Here is a 19251-nt window from a genome sequence, read left to right on the forward strand (position 1 = left end):
ATTTTATTATTTTTTTCGATGATTTTACACATTCCCTTGACTCACCTACAATGTATAATTTTCAATCTTAGAGTGTATAACGATCCTATTTTTAAGGGGTAATTTAATTAAAATAAATAGATACTCACTTATTCATGGTTTAGAACCCTTTCTTCCTTGTGTTATAGTAACAAGTTGATCATCTAGCATCCTCGAAAAGAAAATAAAAACATAAAAAAAAAAATTCTCGAAAGTGAAAAGAAATGAAATTCCATCACGATTTGAAGAAATTTCTCCGGAAGATAAATAAAATAAATTGGGTCTTTCTAGGGTGAGATACCCCATGTTCTAAACTTTTATGAGATATGCATTAATCACCATTAATTTTCTAAGATTAAATCTGGACCCTAGGAAAATAACATGGCTTATGTTCTAAAAAAATGAAGTACTTTACCAAATTATCTTTCGATTATTTTTTTTATTAAATTAATATAAAATTGATTAACATTGAATTGTCTAATTTACCCCCTACTATATTTTAATTAAATAATTAATTTAAATTCATTGTGACTGAGTTTTATTTGATAAATAATCGAAAAAAATGCATTCATTGGAAATCGAACTTGTGACCTCTTAATACATTTATCATTCCTAACCATCCAAGCACATTAACTTATTATGAAATATTTAACCATAATTGTATAAATACTATTAATGCAAATATTAATTGCAACATTCATTATTATTAAATGGTATTAAATAAATTATTAACAAATTTAATAAAATTAAGTTTGAAAAATATAAAGAATTGCAGTTCAATACGCCAAATATCTATCATTAATTATATAATATTAGAAGTATTAATAAAATCCACAATTTAAAAATGTAAAGAATGCTCAATTAAATAAAAAAAAATTCATAACTTAATTCAAACTCACTTATGTAATTTAATCGATAGTGTGGCAAATCCAAATAAAAAATAAAATAATATGTTTATTTAGAAGAAGAAAAAATTATAACTCATTCCAATTAGTAGTTTTCTTACTATATTGTGAATTTTCTTTTAATATTTAATTTAATCAACTAGTAAGATTTGAATCGATGAAGTAAAAACCCTTTCAATTAGTAAACATTATTCAAATATTTGAATCGGTTGTTTAACTATTGACATAACATGTTACAAAATTGGTTTAACTATTTATAAGTAATGTCTAATATCTTTTTAATTCAATTTTGTCATAAAAATAATAAATTTAATTCCTAACACATGTAAGAACCTAATCGTAAATCATAATATTTTATCAAAGCGTAATATTTGAACCAATTAAGCTCAAGTCCTTTCAATTCGTAAACATTATTCAAATATTTGAATCGATTCATTAGCGCGCTCAACTATTGACAAGAACATCTTGATCAAATTAACTATTATTAATTAAAGTGTAAATCATTTTTAATTCAATTTTATCATAAAAAAATAATTCCTAAATTACGCAAGAATCAAATCATAAGATTAATTAAGCGTATGATTTGAATCAATTAAGCGCAAATCCTTTTAATTTGTAAATATTATTCAAAATTTTGAATCGATTAAGTTCAACCACTCACAAGAACGTATTAATCGAGTTAACTATTTATAATTAAAGTCTAGTATCCTTTTAATTCAATTTTAACAACAAAATAATAATTTAATTCGTAAAATCGTAAGAATCAGATCGTAAATCGTAAGATTTAATCTAACCATGAACCGATTAAATCTTACGATTTTTACCAATTAAATTTTATTATTTTTTATGATAAAATTCCATAAAAAAAAGGTTACTAAACTTTAACTATACACATATTGATTAATACGCTATTGTAAATTATTGAGTTTAACCGATTCAAATATTTGAATATTGTCTACGAATTGAAATGAGTTGAGCTTAATCGATCAAATCTTTGAATATTGTTTTTGAACTGAAAACACATGAGTTTAATTGATTCAAATATTACGATTTAATTAAATCTTACAATTTACGATTCAATTCAAACTTCAAATTCTTTCGAAATTAATTTTTAAATTACACGAGTTGAACAACATTTCTTTAGATTTTTAAATTATATTATATAAAGATTTGTTAGTATGGGATATTTTTAATATATAATAATAATAATAATAATTATATGAGAATTAATAATTTATTTAAGATTATTTATATAAGTTTTATAACCATTATAAATTGTAGCTTTGTGATATATATCCGTATTGTTAGTTTATTGTCAATTGTTTGTTGTGTCTTAATGGTAAGTATTCTTGTATGTTTTCAAATGGTCACAGGTTCGAATTCAAGTTGATGCAATTTTGGATGGGTGGTTTAATGATTTTTACGAATAATGATATAATTGACGTTATAAATTTTAATTCAGCAATAAATATATATTAAAAATTGCATTAAAATAGAGAGGGTAAAATTGACATTTCATTAATAATTTATAATTGCTGATTTTTTTAAAATAATAATTGTAAAAAGGGTATTTGCGACAATACATAAATGGAGAAAAAATAGATTTTTTTGCTGGGACACGTGTCGCAATTTGAAGGGGGTATCTCATAAAAGTTTAGAACACAAGATCTCACCCTAGAAAGACCCAAATAAATTATTCCAAAGTCGGAAAGTCTTTGTTCATCTCCGCAAATCACTTAGCAAATTCAAGATTCCAATAAGGACGTAAACAAGTCGAGCCAGCTCACGAGTCTGATTAATAAAAAAAAAAGGAGCAAGTTACGACCTTTTGCTCATCTTACGAGTAGGTGCGAAATTGTGAATCCAGCGAATCATGTTAGTAATTACGTTTTTTTTCTCAACCACTTCGAAAAATAGAGAATGCTAAATCAACAAACCATGATCGAAAGCATTTCGTTCTAATTCAACAAAGCAAATTCTAAAGCAAAACGTATCTATACCTCCATTTTCGAGCCGGCTCACGAGCCTAATTAATCCTCGATAAAAGCTCAATAAGCAACGTTCGTACGTCTAAAAGTTTAAGGATCAATCCATCAAATCTAACTCGATTTGAATCCATCTTAAAGAACAACCTTACATATTTCGAGCATTGCAAGTCGACATAAAGATTAACCATTAAAAGAATCATGTGGCAACCAAAAATCGAAAAAAAAAATCGAAACTTGAAGAATGCAATGATTTTAGAAATTCATTTCTCTCATGAAAATTCCAACAATTTCATTCGAACAAACAAAGTAAATACCGAAGCAAAACATTACTTCTAATCCTCAATTCCCATATCCTCAATCTCCCAAAAATAAAATTAAAAAGATTAACCGTTAAACAAATCGCGTGGAAACCAAAAATCGAAAAAAAAAATCGGAACTTGAAGAATGCAATAATTTCAGAAATTCATTTCTCTCGTGAAAATTCCAACCGTTTTCATTCAAACAAACAAACTAAACACCATAGCAAAACATACGACTCTCGAATTCTTAATTCCCGTACAAAACGCGAATCACATTACCATAAAGAGGCCCTCTCTTATTCTTCAAGAACTCCCTAACCTTACTCTCCTCCGGCGAAAATCCCTTCTTTTTCAAAATCTCCGCCAATTCCGCCGCCACACCCTCCAAACCAGCCGCCAACATCCCCTCGAAAACCACGGCAACAGTCGCAGCATTCGGCCTAATCCCACGCGCCACCATCTCCCCAACATATCTATTCGCATCTTTCACCATTTTGGAGTCGCCGCTCTCGGCCAGGCCTTTAACCACCACCGCGTAAGTATAGGCGTTGGGCAGTACGCCACTGGCCAGCATCCGAAGGTACACGTTGCGGGCCTCTTTCGGCTGGCCCGCGTTGATGTACGCCTCGATCACCGCCGTGTGGGCCACCACGTCCGGCATGTGGCCCTTGTCCTTGATCTGGGAGAAGAGCTCGAGGGCCTCGTGGGTTAATCCGTCCCGAGACAATCCGTCGAACATCTTGACTGCACTGTTTATGAGGCCGTCTTCGCGTATCTTCGCGAACACTTCCTGGAGGTTCTTCGGGTCGTCGGGCTCCTCCACGGCGGGCTTTTTATCGAACGGGTTGTACGGCGGCGGGAGCTTGGATTTGGCGGCGGCGGCGGTGGTGGTCTCCGAATCGGAGTCGGAATCGGAGGGGAGGGAGAAGTTCACCAATTTGGGGTTGCGTTTCTTGGGCGGCGGAGATTCGGAGGTGCAGAATGCTCTGGTTGGATGAAAGAATGGAAAGGGTGGTTTGGAGAATTCGGCGGCGGGGAGGGTGGTGGAGCACGGCGGCGACAGGGTGGACGAATTGAAGAATGGGCGCCTAAAAAGAGGTAAAGAGGGAGGTCTGCATTTGGAGAGGAAAAGAGAACGAGTTACAGTGGTTTTCAGCGCCGCCATTGGCATTCTGCAGAAGAATTGAAAGAGGTGGTGAAGATGAAACTCTGCTGTGCTTATTCCGATGGAGGGAAAGATCTAGAAACACGGCATTTATAGGGGAATATGTATAGGGTAAATTGTGAAAAACCCCCTAAACTTACACTAAATAACAAAAAATACCCCACATATCTGTAATAATCAAAATATTCATTGACTTTAGCAGTCAAACGGTAGGAATTTACGTTACAAATTACTACTCGATAAATTAATAACCTCGTTTAAATAATACGTTTTCTCCGTCAACGTGCTAAAAATTATTTCGTTAAATTAATATTTCGATAAATTAATAGAATTTGACTATTAATTTACGGATGTTTAACTGTACATAGATGCAAGTTTTTTTTAAAAAGAAAAAAGAATAATTTTATGCAAACTTAATCTAATTCATTAAAACTCAAATTCCATTCAAAAATCAACTTCAATAATATAGGTAAGTTTTATGTATTTGCTTGAATAACTACAACAATAAACTGTCAATAATATATTTCTTTTCTAGATGGATTTTTCATTATGTTACGAATTTGTCTCAAAATTAAGAAACTCATATATATTGAATAATTTTAATCAATCTATTCCAAAAACAATATATAATCATATACAATTAAACTTCTATAAATTAGTACAGTCGGGACTAGGGAAATTCTATTAATTTAACGAATTATTAAATTATCAAATTAATAATTTTAACACATTCACCAAGTTGGGACCGAAAGAAACCATTATTTAATCAAAATTATTAATTTAACGAGTATTAATTTATCGAGGTTTAACAAAATAAAATTATTACTAAAACACAAACACTCGAGCAAAATCCCATTTAATTATCTAATATATTCAAAATCAAATACTTATATTTAGCATTTAAAGCCATATTCTATCAAAACTCGTTTATTCTTGAATATCTCTCTCTCTCTTCTCTCACTCATGGATAATAGCAACCTGTATATGCTGCATTATAACAAACATAAAATTAGTTATATATATTGAAATGACAAAAATAATAAATACCTATATTGTAGAGAGAGAAAGAGCGAGAGAGAACTTACAAGGATCGAAACTTGTTATCGTACCAATTTCCGTATTGCATACGCCACGAGACTTGTAGTACAAGTTTAGAGCATAATCCGCATGTCTTACGAGATAGTTCGGATTATAACAACTGCCACCTGGCTGTATCGGAGAACAGTCTACAATTCCACAAGCATAATCGATAAATCCTTGAAACTGTGCATCAGAAGGAGCAGGAGGACCGTTTGTATCTGCGACGCACCAAGGTCTCTTCTACAATAAATTAAAAAAAAAAATTGTAACTAACAAAATAATTGATAGAAAAAAAAACTAAATAATTAATTTATATATATTAGAAAGAAAAAAAAAATTGTTACTCCATGACAACATCCAATGGCAAGAAGGCAACATAGTAGAAACAAAGAGAGACTAATTTTGTCCATGAGAATTTAAAATTTTTTTTTTTTAATGATGTAAGTGTTTCTATAAGATTTTTATTTTTCTATACAAAAAATTCTCAAATTGCCATGGAGTATAAATACTAGTTGCTATAGGTAAGAATTTAATTCGAATAGACGATTGATTGCATGTAATCTTCGAATCTACACAAATAATTACATGTTTGATAAGTCAATTAAATTTAAAGATTTGTTGGTATATATGATATTTGAAATTTATTGACCTACCTAATTCAAGGTGGCTACTTTTATATATTCGAGGTACATAAGTTATGCAAGATATATAGGCTATGTTAATTACCATTTTCAAATTATTTTCACTCTTTCTCTTAAAATAAAATTATTTTCCTAAAATATTTTTAGTAAAATTCTTAAAAGAAATTCAAATGTTTCTCCCTAACAAACATGATTTGACTGCTAGAGTAAAAAAAATGTATTCACTAAAATACAAATTTGATAAGTTTATTTTCACCATATGTTTTATGTTTGCTAGATTTTTGCTTCTATGATGTTGCGAAGGTACATTAGGACACATCTTATGACGTTTTCGAAAATCATGTCGATTTTTTATTTTTCAGGTTTGGTATATAACTAACTGGGCATGAGCAATGAAAATGCGCACGTTACTTTCAATTTGTGGTGGATGTTTATGCAATTTCATGTTTTGTGGTGGATCTTTCAATTTAGACATCCAAAATAAAAATCAATGATCAATGAGAAGATTCGCCATTTGCACTATCTAGAGGTGGAAATTGGAATTGAAAATCCGACTTCCGCCGATTCCAAAACCAATTTTTTTGGTTTTGAAACAACATAATGAATTCCGATATTTTCGATTTTTTTTTAACGGAATTGTAATACATATTAGATTCTAATTTTCCATCATAAAAATTTCAATTACATTCCAAAATTTCAACATTATTACAAAATTCATGTTACAGGTTACTAAAATTTGGGAATTCCAAATGCCATCAATCTTGATCCAAAAAAATTCCGATTCTAGAACAAGTTTTTTCATTTGAATTTCCGATTTTATTTCGAACGGAGTTGGAATTAGTTTTTCACTTCCAAAAAAAATCAAAAATATCCCGAAAGTACAAATTCTGATCGGATCGGTCTGTTATGTATGTGTCGTTTCGTTCAAATACCACCTGGGTTATAGTTCTTGTACATTGCTTCAGGCAATTGAGGCCAAAAAAAACTTGTCACAAGAGAACAACTGTCTAACAAATTTATAAAATAAGTTGTAAAATAAACCCGAACTAAAACCGAATCACCTACCTAATCTTTGATCGAACACTAACTAGAAAAATACAGGACAAATTTCAAAGTATTGAACCAGTGAAGAAATATAGCTTAGCTCCCTCAATACGCAGCTGCTAATTATACCTCGGAAGTTGTGGTTTCAGATATGCCAAGTGATGAGGTGGCATCAGTAGAGTCGTCGGATTTTAGCAACGAAAGGCATTCACTATTCCGAGGAATGTACGAATAAGCAACTACCGAAGCACCTATTGCAATCGACAACCCCATAATTCCCCACAGCCACCTTCGCCTGCTCCTTTTCCTTTCTTGTTGTTTACGCGCAACATCTGCAGTAAAATCCGAGGAAAAAGTCAACTCCCTTACGAATTTCGTATATATATCGTGTACCACACAGTCGTAAATTTTATCACAAGTCAAAATTGGTCAAAATCTTACGTACCGACAAGTTTCCTCTGAGACATTTCGTGATTAACGGTTTCGTAGTACTGCAGCCTATCCTTTAACCGCATAATCTGCTGCTCTTTCAATTCAACGATAGCCGAAGCAGCCTCTTCAGCTTCGGCCCGCGCTTGCCCCCTCCCAATTGCGTCAGCGACGAATTTAGTGACGATAATTTCCTGAGAAATCTGGTCCAATGTATTATTATTCTCGATTTGCAATGCGTCGCTACCGATTGGAAGTGCAGGAAATGTTAAACCAGCATCGGACATGATGCTACGGATTCTCTCCCATTGGCTGCGAATTGAATCGAGAGTTTCTTCGGCGGATTTTCTCCTTTCGATTTCGTCGAGAAGATGGAGCCTCGAGGCACGCAGTTCCGATTCGATCGAATCATGTGATGGCGTGTTTGAAATGGATCCGTCGGAGGAGAATTCTGTTTGCATAAGAAGTCGAGTTGTGATATGTTCGATAAGTAAATGAATCAATCTATCTAACACGAGTATTGAAAGTAAACCCTAGGAGGAAAACAATAATCAGCCAATAAAAACACGGAAGCTAAAACGACGAAACTACCGGAAACGAACACTGTATCTAATGCATCTAAGGAGATTTTTGGATCGTGTCGATTTGTTTCGTGGTGTTATTCCTTATATATGTACTTTAATCGGACTTTTAACAGTACCATCAATTCATTCCACACACACACACACACACACATATATATAGAACAGCAAGATGAAAATCAAATTTACCATCAATGGCGTCGAAAAAATCCCCTGGAGCAGAGACAAGGCTCCGGCAATCAAATTGAGTTATGTTCAATTCATCCGCCTCCGCCTCCGCCGCCGCCTCACTCTTCGGATCGAGAAACCCCTCCTCCTCTCCACCGCCGTCGTCTTCCCCCACAAATTCCTCAATCGCAAAATTCTCCAAAACCTCCTCCGGCAATTCCGGAGCTCCGCTCCTCTGGTTTCCTCCGCGGCGGCGTTTGAGGTTCACCAGGTACGGAGAAGGCAGGACCGGGTCGGGCGAGGAGAACTCAGGTAACGGAGCCTGATCCGGGGTAGCGTACAAAGCCGGCGATATGTACAGGTGTCTCGTACCCTCGTTTCTCGGGTTGAGATCTTCCGAATCTCCATGGAAAAGCTGCTTCTTGGAGGAGTGCCGAACCCTAGGTTCGAGTAGATTTTCCAAGGCGATGGTGGTGAAGGTGGGCATGTTTGCAGAATGGAAGAAATTCTTCTTCTTTGATCTAATTTTTTCAGCGTTTAGGTCTCGCCGCCATGGAAAGAAGGGTTTAAGAAGCAAAATGGAAAGTGAAGAGAAGAGACACCAAAAGGTTTGATGTAATGAAAAATATGCCACATACTTGGCCCTCTAAATTCTTTAAAAAATATTCAAATTTTAAATAAATATCAAATTTTCCACTAATTTAAATCGCGATGAAACGGTCTGATCTGACCTCTAGCTCGGGTCTGTTACACGAAACCCGGGTCGATCCGGTAAAACTCGAAAACTGACGAATCAGCCAAAGAACTCGATTTTTTGCTAAAAGGGCACAAATTGGCATGGAGTTGTTTGTGTGTGACCGGATCTAAGCGGATCATGGTTGAGTAGGTGGTCGGAACCTCATCGAATCGTGGCTAAAATGGTCGTCCGGTTATGACAATATTACTTTACATGTAGACATGCATTTGAATTAGAAGAAATTATTACTCCCGATATTTGCCAAAAATTGAAAAAAAAACCATTCCAACTTAAGGTAAAGTATCTAAAATTTCTTGATGAGTCATTGAAAAAGGGTAAATTACGAAAATCCCCCTGAACTTATGCTAAATAGTAAAAACAAACACTTCCATCCATAATAACCAAAATCCTCCTCTGATTAACTGTTGATCGAGTTTTTTTAACAGAAAATGTGTATAGTCTATTATACCTTATGTTAAATAGGTGAGAAATAAACTAAAATATCTGAATTGTGTAATGTCTATTTCCTGGAATAAAAAAAAATACGTGAAAAGTCACATTGTAATGGGTTGGTGTAAAATGGAAACAAACTTCAGGGAAGATTTGGTAATTACGAATAGGTGGGGGTATTTTTTGTAATTACCCTAGAAAAAAAAGGCAAAAAAATAAGAAATTACAATAAAGAGCATAAAATTAATGTAAAATTGCCAAAAACGTGTGTCAAGATTTATGTGGTGTTAAATAAGAGTAGCAACTTTTCCTATAACTTGGGAAGGTTTTGATGTTGATGGGAACATCATCATATATCATGTCGCGTGATGTTTGTGGCCATATAAATTAAAAAAATATTAATTAATAATTAATTAATGATAATGTTGTTGATGGATAGGGCCACGTGGCTTCGCTTTGGCTTATGCTTCAATATGGGGGTGAGTCTCAACTTTCAATATGGCCCTCAATTTATTTTATTTATAAAAAAAATTGATTGTTTGGATTAATTGTTGAACTTTAGTTGTGATTGAATTGAATGAGTTGGAAAAAAAAAACATATAAAAAATTACACAATAAAAGAAATGGTTGTAGAATTTGCACTTAAGAGCATATTTGTTACTATCAAAATACCTAGAGATGGTAATAGGTACGGATTTGATTGGTCTTAGACCCGGAAACAACTTATTTGAAGTGGGTATGGGGTAAACTAAATGGATCTGAAGCGAGCAATGGTTCTAGATTTTTAGTTTTTAATCAGGTAACATATCTTGATATTTTGTGTCTGTGGGTGCGCGCGTGTGCATTTATGTTTTTTTTACCCTTTGACTTTTTCGAATTGTATTGTTCGCAAATCATCTCTACCACTTGTTGACTTCCGCAAAATGAAATTTATTTATCGTAGTTAGGTAGGTAATGGAACCTTGTGCAAAACAACTCCATAACCCAATAATCGAAAAAATGGCATATACGAATTTTCTTTCTAAGTCTCTTCTATTTTTGCCAATTATGTGTTTATCTCATTAATATGAAATTCCATGTGACATGTTGCATTAAATTGTGTCAAAAGCATTGTTCATAAAAAGTACAAAAGATATTAGTAAGACCGACCTCATCAAATGATGATTTTCGATATGTTTTATCATAAACTCACGTCCTCATCTTCGGCAATAGTATCCAAATTGCCAAGCTTCAGCGATCGAAAATGAATTGCGCCCACCTCTTCAATTACGACGATTTACAACGACTAAGAAATGAGATCACTTCATCAAGTGGGAGGCAAAAATAAATTTTGCGGAGAAATTTGAATTTATAACTAATTCTTCGATAACAGAAAAACTTACTAACCCTTTATTCAAGGATATCGAACGATAATATGTCACGGGCCGATACCAAACAAACCCAACTATTGATTATAAGAGACTTATCAGTCAATCTTACTTTTTCATTGAAAGCAAGGGGCCTAACTCCTAAGTATCTATAGTTTGTTCTGCAAGGGATGACCTAAAAGTTGAAGCAAGTGAGCCCGTGTCAATTGACCCAGGTTCGAATCCCCTTACCAACGGTCGATAGGTCAAGCTTGTCGCACATGGTCAGCCTAGTGTACTTTACATCTTTCGTATAGTTTGCAAGTTATTATACGAGAATGTAGGTTTACTATGCACCTATATGGTTGGCTGCAGATTCCTTCATTATAAAAAAAAAAAAAAAATCTATAATTTACTAATCGTATTTAAGATTTTGATGAGATCAAATGTGTTAAATTAAACAAAAACCGAAAATAGTATATGAAAGATCGAAGGAGAAAAAAAACCCAACGAGAATAAGAAAATATAAAAAATATGAGCCAAATAATAAAATAAATTTTTTTTTTTTTTTTTTTTGTAAATATCAGGAGCCAAAAAATAAATAAAAATGACTAAAATAAATTAAATTCACATCAATTGTATTGAGAATATGGGTTTGATTGTAAGGCCCATCCATCTATATTGGGGCCCGAATAATATCCACTCTAGCCCGGCCCAATGATTGCTTCCTTCTAAACAAATAAAACAAACTGTGAAAAAAGCTCTCGCGCCCATTTCCACTTGCAGCTGAACTTGGGTCGGGTCGGGTCGGGTCGGGTCAAATTGATTCGGGTCTGGTGCTATCTGTTCCCCATTAGCATACAACGATTCCCCCGTACTGCAATCAAATAGAAACCCTATTCCACAAAATTTCTCCCAATTTTCCCCCAAATCAATTAGTTTCAACAATATCTCTCGCAATTAGGTTTCTTCGCTGATTACTGGTATCGTTCCCTCTTTTCCCCCCTTTTTGCATGCACAAATTAGGGTTCGCATGCGTCCCAATTTGTGTAATTTGTGGTTGCATATGTACGTCTCTGCTGAATACGAGGGTTTTAGGTGTGCATTAATGGGTGCATGTGTCGACCGGGGGTTTGGAACTTTTTTAGGGCGCGAATTTCATAATTTGAAAATTGCAACTTATAAGCTAGGGTTTGTGACGTAATGCTTTCTTTTTTTCCTCTTCTCCTTGAGGGACAATGCTTATTTTCTCATATCATGCTAATTTTTTGCAAGCGTTGAGGTTTCTGAATTGCTGTTTTACTGTGTGTTCAAGTTGAGATTGCACGCTGGTTTTTAAAATGCTATAAAGATTGTTCCTTTTTTTGTTTTTGTTTTTTCAATCTTTTCTGTGTGTTGTTGTAGTGTAAGGGAAGTGGTGGGGCCACGTGGTATGGTGGCAGGCATATAGAAGAATAATTGAGTGAACTGGGAGATGAGTTGATGCTATGAGTAGACTCTCATTTAGGCCTCGACCCCTTGACATCAACAAGAAGCTCCCAATCGTAAAATCTTTTAAGGACTTCGAGGATGACGAGGTCCCAACTTCTACTCGTAATTCCCAGATACTCCGACTTGTTGCAGATGCTGAAAACGAGGTGAGGTGTTTACCTAAACCGTAGGATGATTACATTGCCAGTTATCTTTCAGTTACTTAAACTTGTAGGACAGCGAATAAGAGTATTAATTTTCAAAAATCCCGGCGGCTTGTCTAGTTTTCATCTTTATAAAAGTCAATCAATCAATTACCTTACTATTGTCTTTGATTCTAACCCGCATCTTATCGAGGACTATCCACTTAGTATGATATTTGCATTGATACATTGCCGAATGCCTATTACTGTTTTATCGATTAATCAATAGGGTTCATGTAATTAAATCGGCAACCATCATGTAGTTGATGTACCTTCCTTCCCAGATTGATTTTTTTGATTGTGGTGCTCCGGGGATTCACCTTGTAGGTTATACCTATTAAATTGGACGTAGTTCTGGTTCTTTAATATAGATCCGTGTTACTTAACTGTGAGGTAGACCCGTCGTGAATATTTTATTACATAGATGACCTAATCCCACAATTGTAAAATTTTAGGTGCCGCAAGCACCTGGCAAGAAAAATGCTTCGGAAATACCTACTCCCGAGTTTGTCTATGTGGACACATATGAAAGGGATTATTCTCGTACCTTCAGCCAACCAACGTCTTATCTGCGTGCCAGGGGAGGTCAGTTGACTTTATTGGCTGCTGAGAGTTGTATCACTTATAGATTCGTTATGTTTTACAATTTATTTATGTTGCTAACAGCACGGGCCGAAATTGGAGAATTTGTGGAGTACGATCTCGATAATGAGGATGAAGATTGGCTTGAAGAATTCAATAAAGAAAGAAATACTCTTGCTGCTGAAAAGTAATAGTCTTTTTTATCTTGTATAGTACTTATGAAGTCGAGTAATGCATGTCTTCTATTTTCATCTCTTGATTTTCACTTCATTTCTTTATCGACCATATCTTGGATGTTCCTTAACTACCAATTTTAATAATTTATCTGTACTTAATTTGCATTCCTATCGAATAAAAAATCTAACATTATTTGGCTGTTCTTTAAAGATTATCGGTTTAAACTATTACATAATAGAACATGAACACTTTTTGGAGATGCTTCATCTTTTTCGTGTGACGTTAGTTACAGCTTTACATGTAATACAAATTCTTGATTCCATCTACATTCTTTGAAAATACTGATAAAAGTTAATATCTAATAGAACATGAGATTCTTAATTCAGATGCTTTTATTCTTTGTGGTGTAAAATTTGTAAGTTTTAACATAAAAAAATTGCTGGTGTAGCTGTGGAAAATATACGGAGTTCAACCTTTTCTCATCTCTGTTTATAAGTTCAAGAGTTGTTCTTTTTCACAATCCAATTGGAAAATTCAGGCAATTTTAAATTTATATCGTACTTTATTTATTTGATTATCGTAAACTGGGTGGAGTTTTTTTCCCAGTCCCCTCAACCTGCCCTCTGTTTTCTAGTATTAGTACAATCACTGGTGCTGCTGCTGGTGTAGTAATCAATTATTTTATTTTTTTTCCTTTATTGAGGGTGGTGGGAGGGCAGGGGAGTTGAAAATGAGCACTTCGCATTTGGGTTCTATTTATATGTTCTTCCTCCACTGCTTATACCAATGTCATTTGTTTTTTAATGCAGATTAGAGACAATTATTTTCAAGTTAGAGGTTTTAGATCATAAGGCTCGTGAAAGAGCAGGAGTTATTACTCCGACACTGGGCTCTCCTATTCCGGTGCTTTTAACTTTTACTGCTGCTGTTGAGGTGAATATTATACGTTCTCATGTGATGTTACAAAGCTTAATGAGTTTGTGATTCTTGCATGTAATTTTTACTTCTCTTTTTTGTTGTAATATTTATTGTTTTGCCAACTGAAACACATTGCACTAGATGTTTAGCTTGCTTATACATCAGCTTGTGTGTAGCTAGTTTAAAATAACTGAGATTCTTCTGTGTTTCAACATATTTATGTATCTCATGCTCTTCCTTTTGTTAGCCTTGAACGTTTTTTTATCCTTTTTTCATATTGTATGTCTACAATCAGATAGGACGAACTGTTTTGATTAAGTAGATATCTTTAGGCATGTATTCAGTGCCTGTTTAATGCATCACTGAGAGGCTTAGTCCTGAAAGAATTTCATGATGAGGGATCATGAGGGCCATTTGCAGCTACGAGCTTGAGATTGACAATGACTACGTTGGAGATAATTAGTTTTATGTTGATTGTCTTAACTGATAGTTGGTTTTCTTGAAAGCTGACATGAAGGCGCTACTTCTCTGACCTGTCAGTTGAGTTCACCTGCTAATTTCTTTTTTCCTTCGGGTATAGGGTTGGACAGTATTTTGCCTTTAGGTTTTCATTTTATCATCTATTCAAGTTAGAATAGGTAAGGGGAAAAAATCCACGTCATGGTTCCCAGGTATCAAGAACAGGGCTCTAAACTTTTGACATTTTTTTTATAAATATAATATTTTGAGTTGTATGGTATGTAGTGTGAGTTTATTTCAAGAGCAAAATGTTTTGGGCTTAAGGTGGTCAATATTTGTGCAAAAAACCCTCCACACGAAGGACACTAAAATTCAACCTTAATGTCATAACGTGTTTGACCTGATTAGTTGATGTTTGGTTTTCAAAGTTTATGAGATGGATCAGAGGCCTATCTTTGTTAAGTTCGGAAAGAAGTGATAGTTATCCATGTTCATTTCACATAATCATCAATTTGATGTTATTCGATTTGTGTAGTAGGGATTCTGCTACCATTGATATAGGAAATCATTGTTGTCCTTATAAGTGCCTTTTGTTCCCCTTATTGTTGACTTAATTTGGGGTCTTGTCAATTCATTTTTAATTTGGGGTCCTGTCAATTCATTTTTATGATTATCTAATATTAAGTTGATTCATTTGCTAGGCATTACAAGCTTTTTCCATCAAATATGGAGTTTTCCAGTCTATTTATAGTTACTGGAAGGAAAAGGTATGTATCGGCCCCATTTTACGTTTTTTATGATTTCGAATAAGTGCTAGCTCATTATTCAGTGGTGATTTCGGTATGGGATGATCGCTATTCGTATCCTTCAAAAAAAATCATAAATTGGTCTTTACTAATAACCTTCAAAATTCTTTAGTATGGTCCTCCAATTTTTATCTGAAATGCAGCATTTCATGTTTCTAGTACTGTTTAATATCGGATAATAGAAGCTTAGTTGCTAAATGGTATCACCACAAACAAAAATGTATAGAACACCTAAGATAGAGTTTAAAATGAATGCCATTGCTTATACTCATGTACATTTTTTTATGCTTTACGAAAAGACAATGCTTTGAAATAAGTTCTCATGCAACTTTTTGCCTTTTTTGTCTTCTTGTGTGTTTTCCCCCTTACAGCGGGAACGATGGCAAAAACCCATTCTTCGACGTTTGCAGGTTAGTTTATGCACTTCTTTGATGCTCCATTGACTCTTAGCATTGTTGAGTTGCTCTTGACACTGCAATTTTTTTTTGTGCTGTCCAAGTCATAGATGATTTCTTCTTAGATTATGTTTTTGTAGGTTCTAATAACTGTTCATTTGCATTTGATTTACAGCCACCTCCACCAGTTAACGACACAAATCCGTACAATGTATTCAGGCCAAGGGAGAAAGCTCACAGGCTTCACACTAGGAGGGTATGAGTACTATCCTGTACTCTTTTGAGTGCTTAAATATGTTTACGTGGTATTATTATGTGGACATGTGGTAACTCCTGGGAACCGAAATTTCCGGATTTTGTTTTTAAACAGATGCAAAGGAGGGAAAACAGTGTTCAATCATTTGAAAAGCTTCGCCAGGTACATATGTCCTATCCACCAATCTCACCCTGACTGAGTTACCTTTTCCGTTGATACTTCAATTTTTGTAGAGTATAAGTGTTTGGGTATTTATAAACTTGGCCAGTTGAGCATCAGGATAATTACAGCCCTCGAATCAATTGTTACAGCAATCATACATGTTTCGTGTGGTGTATGGAAATCTGAAATCAAGTGATTTATTGATTTTCTGAAGCATTAAATAATTGACTATTCCTTTATTTTATTTTTTATCAAATGTTCATCAGACTGGGGTTCGGCAGACCCCCGACCTGTATATAAAACTTTAGATCAAAATTTCAAACAAATGACAACGGGCCAATAGTGACCTAGTCAAGGGTAATAACTGAAGTGTTCTTTTGCTTCGTCTGGTAGCTTCTCTTGACATGAAAAGTTTTCGTTGCAGTTTCTGTTAAAGCTTCAATCTATGAAAAGAAAAAATAAAATATAATCGTTAATGCTCTATAATTGACTTACATTTGTTTGTTGAAATTTCGATACTTTGTTGGCTTTAATACTTTCATTCAGTGGCGCCAATTTGTTGATGGTATTTAATCTCAGAAAGGAAAATATTAGATGTTTACTGTTAATGCTTGATAATGCAAATGCTTGTAAATGAAACATATTCCTTTTTTCTTGTAAATTTGGTTCGTCAAGTCTGAGGGTTGAAGGGCCCCGTTTCTCATCTCGAGCAATTTATCTATTCCCCTTTCCCGACCGTTAATCAATTCGATTAGTAGTGAGACACTAACAAGTGACGAGCTTTAGAGCTAAAATTGATACAGTTTATAGTTTAAAAATTCGTTTGGTCGCACGTCTAAAATATAGAGTAACCTACTAGGTCACTTAATTTGGTTTTTGATTTACTCTCCTCAGGTCAGGCGCAATCTTGATCAGGCGAAGACCATTCTTGAGGCTTTGATCAAGGTATTGGTTACCAACTGTTCTTCAAAAAAAAAAAAAAAAAGGAAAATAACGAAATCACCAACTGGATTTATGTATATGCGGAACAATGTTTTTTGCAATGATTATTACTGCTCACCCCACCATCATGTTTTCATGTAGAGAGAAGAGAAAAAACGAGAACTTGTGGAGAGTGAGGTGGCCCTCCAAAGAATTCAAATGCAATACAAGGTTCGCATCATTATTTTTCCGCTGTTATGGATGAAATCCGAAATGACTGCACCATGTTATATATGTTGCAACACGATTGCCATTTTGTACGAACATGTTTTTCAGTTAAATGGTGTCATAATCAAGCCTTAATCCAACAACTCTGGGTTAGGGTATTTGCGTGTGAATTATTATAGAAACACTCCGGTATTTGCGTCAAGATTTTAGCGTTGTCTTCGGCAACTACATTCCCTTTTCCATCTTATTAGATGTGTACTAACTAATTCTTCATCTATATGAGATACACTTCAATTGATCAAAATAATTCGAAATCCAATTAATCATGTTGTAGAAAGAAAGTTGCAAATATACCCTTAACAGAATAATGTGTTGATGTCGAGGACATTCCTAAACGTTGTTCCATTTTTATTACGTGATAAAATGTTATTGATTCTTGTTCTGTTGGATGGTCTTCAGAATGAAACCGATCTCCTTGAAGATTCTTTAGCCTTGCCTGGATTTCCATCCTTTCCAAGCAAGGTTGGGTCAAGTGAAGAGGAGTACTTTGATTCTGATGACGTGGCAAACAGCCGTCCACACAGTCGACCAATCATGTTGCAAAATCCACCTTTCACCGATCCAAAAATGGTGATGGTTCCTACAGGAAACCCTAGGCGGGAGGTCAGAAGGCGTGTTCCTCATAGTTGGCTTCACAAACTGGTGCTTATCTGTTTGCATCTTTCCTAAATCATAACTAATTATTCACCACCTTCGATTTGCTTCGTATAAAATTGGCATTAGCCAATCGACTTCGATTAATAACATGATAATTCTTGATTATGATTTTCTTTACGCAGGACCCGGACGAGCCAGTTCTGCTATTCACAAAACCGCTAATTCAAGATAAATTAGCTGCTGCTGGAATAGTACCTCCTCAGTCAGATTCTTCAACACCGAACGGCACTTCTGCTCGTTCGTTTAATTTCCGTGGAAGATTCGGCAGAGGAGGGAGAATCATTTTTGACAGGTGGAATCCACTAATGCATGCTCCAAACGATTTTGGTGACACTTTATACGTACCACCTCAACCTCAACATTCAGCACACCATTAATTGATCTCTCTTGTAATTTTGTCATAAGTATGTCTGGTAATGAAATCTGAATCGAACTTGTCTGAAAATTCCAACCTTTGGGCGAATTAAAGAGACGAGAATGTAGTGACACGAGAATGGTGGAGGGGGTAATTTGCTGACGAATTATGCTCGTTTCTTGTACGATTATATCTGTTTTTGCCCTAGATATAGTTAAGGCAGAAAGAAAGAAAGAAACAGCTCTGTATTTTAGATCGAAATGGACAAGTAAGTGTAACGGTGCTGTTGTATATGCTTATTTAAGTTGATGCGATTTGTATGATTTTGTTTGTGTAGATACAAGAGCAAAGAAAGGAAGCGAAATTGCTCGTTTTTTAAAGCAAACGATAAGTTGAATTTGACTAAAATTTGTGAATACATGTCTTTCTTTATTTTTCCTCGTAATATTGTTGAAACCTTGCGGAAATACGATTTTTCGCAGTAAGGATCAAAATATATTTCAAATAAAATACTTCCCTTACCGCGTGTTGTGTGCTTAGGAAGAATCAAATCGAATCCAACGGAACATATGATTTTTCTTTTTTTTTAGTTTCTTTGAATATTTATTGAGCTTTTAGAATTGTATATGCAATTAATTTGATTATTAGTGGAACGAGATTAAATTCGAGTTGAACCCGCAAGTCGAGTTCTGACGTATTTACATCTTAATGAGTCGAGTTCAAACTTTCATTCAGGAAATTACTAAATTCAG

General features: G+C 34.5%; 3 protein-coding genes and 1 long non-coding RNA gene across 4 annotated transcripts; 1 reads left to right on the forward strand and 3 right to left on the reverse strand.

The window, feature by feature from the left end:
* Positions 1–3364: 3364 nt before the first annotated feature.
* On the reverse strand, positions 3365–4456 carry LOC105960196 (uncharacterized). The gene has a single exon (XM_012984366.2). It carries the CDS (start codon positions 4379–4381, stop codon positions 3458–3460), a length of 924 nt encoding a protein of 307 aa, XP_012839820.2. The 5' UTR covers positions 4382–4456; the 3' UTR covers positions 3365–3457.
* Positions 4457–5317: 861 nt separating this feature from the next.
* LOC148765018 (uncharacterized) lies at positions 5318–5889 on the reverse strand. Its single transcript, XR_016029928.1, has 3 exons — positions 5800–5889; positions 5461–5695; positions 5318–5362 (listed from the first exon to the last, which is right to left on the reverse strand). It is a non-coding gene; the product is annotated as an uncharacterized LOC148765018 (long non-coding RNA).
* A 1125-nt stretch (positions 5890–7014) lies between these two features.
* Positions 7015–8937, reverse strand: LOC105960197 (hypothetical protein). The gene is made up of 3 exons (XM_012984367.2): positions 8340–8937; positions 7586–8020; positions 7015–7472 (listed from the first exon to the last, which is right to left on the reverse strand). The coding sequence occupies exons 1-3, from the start codon at positions 8803–8805 to the stop codon at positions 7264–7266; spliced, it is 1110 nt and encodes a 369-aa protein (XP_012839821.2). The 5' UTR covers positions 8806–8937; the 3' UTR covers positions 7015–7263.
* A 2679-nt stretch (positions 8938–11616) lies between these two features.
* Positions 11617–18915, forward strand: LOC105960220 (hypothetical protein). Its single transcript, XM_012984391.2, has 13 exons — positions 11617–11833; positions 12255–12487; positions 12979–13108; positions 13190–13292; positions 14092–14215; positions 15361–15426; positions 15837–15875; positions 16036–16116; positions 16231–16278; positions 17173–17223; positions 17362–17430; positions 17887–18129; positions 18267–18915. Exons 2-13 carry the CDS (start codon positions 12338–12340, stop codon positions 18519–18521), a joined length of 1359 nt encoding a protein of 452 aa, XP_012839845.2. The 5' UTR covers positions 11617–11833; positions 12255–12337; the 3' UTR covers positions 18522–18915.
* Positions 18916–19251: the final 336 nt, after the last annotated feature.

This window comes from Erythranthe guttata, chromosome 14, assembly GCF_056151865.1.
Source record: "Erythranthe guttata isolate IM_541 chromosome 14, IM_541, whole genome shotgun sequence".
NCBI classification, from domain to species: domain Eukaryota; kingdom Viridiplantae; phylum Streptophyta; class Magnoliopsida; order Lamiales; family Phrymaceae; genus Erythranthe; species Erythranthe guttata.

Bases quoted from the DNA above. Each gene is read 5' to 3' on its own strand.
- LOC105960196 (XM_012984366.2), bottom strand. From the start codon at position 4,381: ATGCCAATGGCGGCGCTGAAAACCACTGTAACTCGTTCTCTTTTCCTC.
- LOC105960197 (XM_012984367.2), bottom strand. From the start codon at position 8,805: ATGCCCACCTTCACCACCATCGCCTTGGAAAATCTACTCGAACCTAGG. The intron at 8,021-8,339 runs GTAAATTTGATT...TTATGCAAACAG, and splicing joins TTTTTTCGACGCCATTGATG to AATTCTCCTCCGACGGATCC. The intron at 7,473-7,585 runs GTACGTAAGATT...ATTTTACTGCAG, and splicing joins GTCTCAGAGGAAACTTGTCG to ATGTTGCGCGTAAACAACAA.
- LOC105960220 (XM_012984391.2), top strand. From the start codon at position 12,338: ATGAGTAGACTCTCATTTAGGCCTCGACCCCTTGACATCAACAAGAAG. The intron at 13,293-14,091 runs GTAATAGTCTTT...TTTTTAATGCAG, and splicing joins AATACTCTTGCTGCTGAAAA to ATTAGAGACAATTATTTTCA. The intron at 18,130-18,266 runs GTGCTTATCTGT...TTCTTTACGCAG, and splicing joins ATAGTTGGCTTCACAAACTG to GACCCGGACGAGCCAGTTCT.